Source organism: Triticum dicoccoides, chromosome 5B (assembly GCF_002162155.2).
Source record: "Triticum dicoccoides isolate Atlit2015 ecotype Zavitan chromosome 5B, WEW_v2.0, whole genome shotgun sequence".
NCBI lineage: Eukaryota > Viridiplantae > Streptophyta > Magnoliopsida > Poales > Poaceae > Triticum > Triticum dicoccoides.
Window position 1 is genome coordinate 237,422,605 of NC_041389.1, and position 8,715 is coordinate 237,431,319.

Below are 8,715 nucleotides of genomic sequence, written 5' to 3' on the forward strand. Positions count from 1 at the left end.
ATGAGATTATTGGTCTTGCTTCTATTGTCGTGCCTCCTACTGATCCGTTAGAACAATATTTGCTAGACCATGGAAATGATATGTTTATGAAGGAAAGAAGGGAAATAGATGAAGTGTTCCTTCACCAGGAACCTATGCTAAAACACAACCTACCCGTTGAAATTCTAGGGGATCCCCCCCCCCAACCAAGGGTGATACCATGTTTGAACTCAAACCATTACCTGATAATCTTAAGTATGCTTATCTTGATGAAAAGAAAATATATCCTGTTATTGTTAGTGCTAACCTTTCAGAGGAAGAAGAAGAAATATTATTGAAAACTCTGAAGAAGCACCGTGCTGCTATTGGATATACTCTGGATGATCTCAAGGGCATTAGTCCCACGTTATGCCGACACAAGATTAATTTGGAGGACAATGCCAAACCAGTTAGAGATCCTCAACGCCGACTGAATCCTAAGATGAAAGAAGTGGTAAGAAAGGAGATACTAAAGCTCCTTGAGGCAGGTATAATTTATCCCGTTGCTGATAGTGATTGGGTAAGCCCTGTCCATTGTGTTCCTAAAAAGGGAGGTATTACCGTTGTTCCTAATGATAAAGATGAATTGACCCCGCAAAGAATTATTACAGGTTATAGGATGGTAATTGATTTCCATAAATTAAATAAAGCTACTAAGAAAGATCATTACCCTTTACCTTTTATCAATCAAATGCTAGAAAGACTATCCAAACACACACATTTCTGCTTTCTAGATGGTTATTCTGGTTTCTCTCAAATACCTGTATCAGTGAAGGATCAATCTAAAACTACTTTTACTTGCCCTTCGGTACTTTTGCCTATAGACGTATGCCTTTTGGTTTATGTAATGCACCTGCTACCTTCCAAAGATGTATGATGGCTATATTCTCTGACTTTTGTGAAAAGATTTGTGAGGTATTCATGGATGATTTCTCCATCTATGGATCCTCTTTTGATGATTGCTTGAGCAACCTTGATCGAGTTTTGCAGAGAAGCGAAGACAGTAGTCTCGTCTTGAATTGGGAAAAGTTTCACTTTATGGTTAATGAAGGTATTGTATTGGGGCATAAGATTTCTGAGAGAGGTATTGAAGTTGATAAAGCTAAAGTTGATGCTATTGAAAAGATGCCATGTCCCAAGGACATAAAAGGTATAAGAAGTTTCCTTGGTCATGCCGTTTTTTATTGGAGGTTCATTAAGGACTTTTCTAAAATCTCTAGGCCTCTGACTAATTTATTGCAAAAAGATATTCCTTTTGTCTTCGATGATGATTGTGTAGAAGCATTTGAAATACTTAAGAAAGCTTTGATCACTGCACCTATTTTTCAGCCACCTGATTGGAATTTACCTTTTGAAATTATGTGTGATGCTAGTGATTATGCTGTAGGTGCTGTTCTAGGGCAAAGAGTTGATAAGAAATTGAATGTTATCAAATATGCTAGTAAAACTCTTGATATTGCCCAGAGAAATTATGCTACTACTGAAAAAGAGTTCTTAGCAGTTGTGTTTGCATGTGATAAGTTTAGACCTTATATTGTTGATTCCAAAGTTACTATTCACACTGATCATGCTGCTATTAAATATCTTATGGAAAAAAAGATGCTAAGCCTAGACTTATTAGATGGTTCTCTTGCTCCAAGAATTTGATTTGCATATTATTGATAGAAAGGGAGCTGAGAACCCCGTTGCAGACAACTTTTCTAGGTTATAGAATGTTCTTGATGACCCACTGCCTATTGATGATAGCTTTCCTGATGAACAATTAGCGGTCATTAATGCTTCTCGTACCGCTCCTTGGTATGATGATTATGCTAATTACATTGTTGCTAAATTTATACCACCTAGTTTCACATACCAGCAAAAGAAAAAATTCTTTTATGATTTAAGACATTACTTCTGGGATGACCCACACCTTTATACAGAAGGAGGAGATGGTGTTATTAGACGTTGTGTACCTGAGCATGAACAGGAATAGATCCTACGCAAGTGTCACTCTAAATCCTATGGAGGACACCACGCTGGAGATAGAACTGCACATAAGGTATTGCAATCCGGTTTTTATTGGCCTAATCTCTTCAAAGATGCTCGTAAGTTTGTCTTATCTCGTGATGAATGTCAAATAATTGGTAATATTAGTAGACGTCAAGAAATGCCTATGAATTATTCCCTTGTTATTGAACCGTTTGATATTTGGGGCTTTGATTATATGGGACCTTTTCCTGCCTCTAATGGTTACACTCATATTTTAGTTGTTGTTGATTACGTTACTAAGTGGGTAGAAGCTATTTCAACTAGTAGTGCTGATCATCACACTTCTATTGAAATGCTTAAAGAAGTTATTTTTCCGAGGTTTGGAGTCCCTAGATATCTTATGACTGATGGTGGTTCACATTTTATTCATGGTGCTTTCCGTAAGATGCTTGCTAAGTATGATGTTAATCATAGAATCGCATCTCCTTATCACCCGCAGTCTAGTGGTCAAGTAGAATTGAGCAATAGAGAGCTCAAATTAATTTTACAAAAGACTGTGAATAGATCTAGAAAGAATTGGTCCAAGAAACTTGATGATGCATTATGGGCCTATAGAACTGGATTTAAAGAGAAAAATTCACTACAGGTCCATTTACTCGTGCTGGCGTTAGATTTAGTCCCTGTGGTTACAAATACCTGAAATACAGTCACCAAACTTGCTCTACGGGTCATCTATGGTCCATTATACGGTTTTGTGTACGTATGCGCTGATCTGGCAGTGGTCAACTTGTGTCACGCGTATGCTGACTGCCACCTCGTCTCGAGCCGCTTGAATGTGCAGGAAAGCAGGGGGTCTTTTGCAAATTATGCACACAAAACAGCTGGCCCCTCCCCACCTAGTCGGACCGCCCCAACCTCGTCCGTCCCCGCTGCCGCCTTGATACATTCGCCCTCCGCCGCTGCCGCCCTCCGCTGTCGCCGCCTGCTGCCATCTATGGACAGAGAGAGAGAGGGAGAGAGAGAGAGAGACCATGGCTTCCGCCATCACTTTTAAGGGTGCCGCGCCGGCCAGCCTCCTCAAGTCCGGTGCTCCCGTGGCCTTCTGCGCACTCCATTCTCCCACCGTCACCACCGACTGCCGCCCGTACAACAACCAGGTAATGAAGGTCGGCCGCTACGACGACGACGACGACTACAGCGGCTGCGACCTCGTCATCCCCAGCTTCTTCTCACAAGGTATGCTTTGCTTCCATACCTGTGGTGCACCGTTTCTTTGCATTCGTTCTGAAGTCAAATCGTTCTGACCAGCTTTTGACGTCCTTGATGTTGATTCTGCAGACGTGCTCGACCCGCACAGTGCGCCGACCAGCATGGCCCGTCAGCTGTCTCCGATGGAGACCGGCCTCTCCACCATTGCTGGAACGTCGCAGCTTGGACGGTGGGTGGCGAAGGAGGACGACAGGCTGGCGGTCGAGGACGCACTTGTCGCGTCAGTGGCTCCACTATTCTTCTTGCATAAACTAGCTAGTGCTTTCGTTATTACTTTTCAAACATGAACCAAATAGATGTTCCTGCTGTATCTGCATTTTCCTCATCTTACCATGTATGTGACTGATTGATCTTTCAGCTACACGACCATGGTTGATAAGTCCAGACCAGCTCACTCCCAGGTAATTTTGCTACTTTTGCTGGATGCATGAGAGGTATTCAGCTAAATTTGCAGGCATAAACCACCTGGATTGTAATTGTTCACTGAAACTGACGTCTTTTTGATGGATTTATTTGTAGCCCCAGCTGAATCTGCCATTGCTGACATCCACCCATGCCTAACATCAGGCTTGCAAGACATGAAAGGTGAGCGAGCGTCTCCATCTTCAGATACAAAATGATTCAAGCCTGATGATGAACACATGCAACATAGTAATAACAACTGGCATTTTGAACGCAGTGGTTCAACGACAGCTCCGACAACATTAGAGGCTGCTGTGACAAGGCTATGCAGATCCTGTGCGTGCACTACGGGTGGGAGCTGGGAGGTAAGGCTCAAATTCTGTTGACTGTTCTTGTGATCTCAACGAAAAATGAGATTTGATCCATTTCTCTGAAACAATAACATTTTGCTGGATGGCACTACAAGACAATGGACGTGACGGTGCCTGAGGTGGAGGAGATGCGGCTGGCATACTACGCGACCATGTGCGCTGAGTGCTCTGCTTCCCTCGCCACCAAGGAACATCCCGATGATCAAGGGCGATAGCGAGAAGCAGCCCTAGGACGGCGACGACAACTCCGTGGTGCCGGGGTACAACCATCGCATGGAGATGCCAGCTGACGCGTACAAGATAAACAAGATCAAGGCTGAGATAAAGAATTGCGTCCTCTGGGTGACCCTGCTCAAGGTGAAGGAGGAGGAGCGCAAGAACATCTTCCACGTGAAGGACGAGTAGAGAGGCGAGTCGAGTAGTCCTTAGTGATAGTGCTCATGGAAGATGGCCGGTGCGAGAGTATGAGAGACACCTTGTTGATTTGGCGATGTTTGGTGTCTTTCTTTCTTCGTTTTGCTTTGTTGATCATCTTGGATCATGGTCTGGTGCTGAAGTTGGTTGTGAACTCTGTTAATTTCCTCAAGTTTGGCGTATGATGAAACTTACTTTGGTGGTGAAATTGGTCATGAAACTATGTTGATTTCCTCAAGTTTGGCATATGGTGAACTGATTTGGTGGTGAAACCTTGTTGATCTCCTAAGTTTTGTGTGCTGCACTAATTTAGTGGTGAAATTGATCATGGACTTTGTTGATTGTCTGAAGTTTGGCTTGATTAACTACTTTAATGGTGAGATTGGTCTTTCAATGTCTTGATCTTCTCAAGTTTGACGTGATGAACTGATATGTGCCGAGTGTGTAGTCTCTGATCCATGTTTGTTCCTCACTGTTCCATAAAAAATAATTATGTTTATCCTTTGTTCTTGTTAGAACACTAACTCTTGGAGTTCGTAGCTGTAGTGTTTTTGTGTGAACAGCCATACAAGATAGGAATTTCCTGGAGCACTTTGTTGATTTCCTCGACTTTGATGCCATGAACTGATTTGTGCTGAGTATGTAGTTTCTGATCCATGTTTGTTCCCATGGAGGGGTGAGCGATAGAGAAGCCAATCCAAAAATGCTGAAATTTCAACAAGCAAATACAGTAGAAGCATAGGCTGAAAATCAATAACTACAGCAGGCTCAAAATTTAGACTAGAGAGATGCATATGGCCGTCCTAGACATGAGGACCAGCTGCGCCCGAATGGCCATCCTCCTAGCTGGCCTTCGCCGGCCGCAGCGCCCACCCCTCACCCTCCTCCTCCTCCTGCCCGGCCTGCATGGAAGATTCAGTAGTATTCTGCAGCCTGCATGGAGTCTCGTGCTTAACCTGAACAATCTGAACGTTGGTGAAGACAGCGGCGAAGCGCTCAGCGACGTCCCGGCCAAGGGGCGCGCCACCGACGGTGATGACAAGGAGCGAGGGAGGTCGCAGTGGCGTGCCTCCTTGGACTTGATCATGGCACCAGGACGGGCGGCGCCGCGGGCAGCAGCGTGACGCGATACCGCTCTATCACGCGCAGTGCGGCACCGAAGTCGAATTGTCGAAGCGCTCCATGAGCACGGCCGTGTCCCCCATGGACACGGAGCACAGGACCATCATGAACCCGAAGACGTTGAATAGGGGGAGTGGGAGCAGCATGACGACTGCCGGAGGAGCCGCCTTCGCGCCTGCAGAGGACATACTCTCCTGTGCATCGGACCCGAAGGCGATGCACCAGGCATGGCCGGGTAGCTTGGCAGCGACCTCGGGGGCAGCAAACGCAACAAAGGGCATGGAGAGGGGGACATGAGGGTTGAGGTCGGGTTGGCAGGGGATGCGACGGCGCTGATGGACATCAGCGCGAAGTGGAGCATCGGGACCTTGAGGCGCGAGGGCGTGATGACCAAGGCGACGTCCCCGGGGCAGAGGCGACGAAGGACGGGTAGGAGACGACAATGCCTGTGGCAGCGTCGACGAGCACAGGGAATGGAGGTTGTACGGGTGGCGGTCGGTGGTGACGGCGGGGGAATGGAGTGCGCAAAAGGCCACGGTTGCACCGGACTTGAGGAGGCTGGCCGGCGCGGCACCCTTACAAGCTACGGCGGAAGCCATGGTCTCTCTCTCTCTCTCCATAGATGGCAGCAGGCGGCGACAGCGGAGGGCGGCGGCGGCAGAGGGCGAAGGGATCGAGGCGGCGGCGGGGACGGACTAGGTTAGGGCGGTCCGACTAGGTGTGGAGGGGCTAGCTATTTTGTGTGCATAATTTGCAAAAGACCCCCTGCTTTCCTGCACATTCAAGCGGCTCGAGACGAGGTGGCAGTCAGCACCCGCACGACACAAGTTGACCGTTGCCAAATCAGCGCATACGTACACGAAACCGTATAATGGACCATAGATGACCCTCTAAAGCAAGTTTGGTGACTGTATTTCGGGTATTTGTAACCACAGGGACTAAAGCTAACGCCAGCGCAAGTAAATGGACCTACAGTGAATTTTTCTCCATATAAAAATCCTATGGGTATGTCTCCGTATAAGATGGTTTATGGAAAAGCATGTCACTTACCTGTTGAACTTGAACATAAGGCATATTGGGCTATTAAAGAGCTCAACTATGATTTCAAACTTGCCGGTGAGAAGAGGTTATTTGGCATTAGCTCGCTTGATGAATGGAGAACCCAAGCCTATGATAATGCCAAGCTATTCAAAGAAAAAGTCAAACGCTGGCATGATAAAAGGATACAAAAGCGTGAGTTTAACGTAGGTGATTATGTGTTATTATTCAACTCTCGTTTAAGATTTTTTGCAGGAAAACTTCTCTCTAAATGGGAAGGTCCTTACGTTATTGAGGAGGTCTATTGCTCTGGTGCCATAAAAATCAACAACTTCGAAGGCACAAGTCCGAGGGTGGTGAACGGTCAAAGAATTAAACATTGTATCTCAGGTAATCCTATCAATGTTGAAACTAATATTATTGAAACCGTAACCCCGAAGGAATACATGAGAGACACTTTCCAGAATGTTCCAGACTCCGAAAAGGAATAGGTATGTGGTACGGTAAGTAAACCGACTCCAAAACAATTCTACTGGCAATTTTTATCAGTTTTGGAATATTTAAGAATTTTAGAAAGAAAGAAGTAGTCTGGGAAGGACACAAGGCCTCCACGAGGGTGGAGGGCGCGCCCACCCTTACTGGTCACGCCCCCTGTCTCGTGGCCACCTCGTGTGCCTCCCGGACTCTGTTTTCTTGCACGTTACGTATTTTGGTCGGTAAAATTCATTATATAATCTCCCGAAGGTTTTGACCACCGTATCACGCAAATATCCTCTGTTTTCGTTTCGAGCTGTTTTTCTGACAGATCTAAAGCATCATGACGTCTCCAAGCGCTCCCAAGGACAAGTTTTTCGAGAGGGTTATCAACCCCTATCTTGCAGAGGTGCTGCAACACCCTCAAACCATTGAGATGTGTGAGGGGGTGCTGCACATCCACGATGTGGAGGGACCAAGGCGTACCGGAAGCATGGAGAGAAAGCTCGAAGCCATGGAGCAACAAGTTTTCAAGTGCCAAGGGATGGTGGAGCGTGGACTCAACGCCAACCAGATGATGATCACGGAGTTCACCAACAACCACAAGCTGGATGCCAAGGTCATTGGGGAGACCATCTTCAAGCTGCAAGAGAAAATCGAGCACCTCCAAGCCCAGATCTATGACCTGCAAAACCAAAACTGTGAGTATGAATATAGATTCAAGAGGATGAGTTTGGCTGCAGATTTGAGGATCCCGGATACTCGATCATCCTTCTATGATGGTGAGCCTATGGCTTGGAAGATGGACGATAAGCCTACATCATCAACAACTCCTACTTCACCACCTCCGAGGACATAATCACATGGGTATGGGCACTCCCCTTGGCAACTGCCAAGCTTGGGGGAGGTGCCCCGGTATCGTATCACCATCACACTCCTATCTTTACTGTTTTATTTAGTTCGATCCTTTTTAGTAGATCTTGATCTAGTAGATTGAAGTTTTAGTATCAAGTAGTTTTGAGTTTTGCTTTGTGATCTATTTATGTAATCGAGTCCGTGAGCTATCTATAATAAAGGTTAGTGTTGAGTCAAGGGATTTGCTATCTTGCTATGATCTTGAGAAAGTATAAGGAATAAAAGGAATAAAAGGAATAATAGAGTTCATATTGATCTTATGGATAGTAATGACTTCACACATAGAAAGTATGAGGCATAAAAGTTGTTGAGAGTTGACAAACGTAGTTTTGGTCATCGTTGCAATTAATAGGAAGTAATAAGGAAGGAGAGGTTCACATATAAATATACTATCTTGGACATCTTTTATGATTGGGAGCACTCATTAAGTATGACATGCTAAAAGAGTTGACGTTGGACAAGGAAGATAACGTAATGGTTTATGTTTTCTCACATCTCAGTAAAGTATATTGTCATTGACCTTCCAAACATGTTGAGCTTGCCTTTCCCCCTCATGCTAGCCAAATTCCTTGCACCAAGTAGAGATACTACCTGTGCTTCCAAATATCCTTAAACCCAGTTTTGCCATGAGAGTCCACCATACCTACCTATGGATTGAGTAAGATCCTTCAAGTAAGTTGTCATGCTGCAGGCAATAAAAATTTCTCTCTAAATATGTATG

At 45.3% G+C, this 8,715-nt stretch overlaps 1 protein-coding gene across 1 annotated transcript; it reads left to right on the forward strand.

The window, feature by feature from the left end:
* The first annotated feature begins 3,020 nt into the window (after positions 1-3,020).
* On the forward strand, positions 3,021-4,246 carry LOC119309348 (26.2 kDa heat shock protein, mitochondrial-like). The gene is made up of 5 exons (XM_037585367.1): positions 3,021-3,225; positions 3,328-3,478; positions 3,617-3,659; positions 3,938-4,054; positions 4,127-4,246. Exons 1-5 carry the CDS (start codon positions 3,021-3,023, stop codon positions 4,244-4,246), a joined length of 636 nt encoding a protein of 211 aa, XP_037441264.1.
* Positions 4,247-8,715: the final 4,469 nt, after the last annotated feature.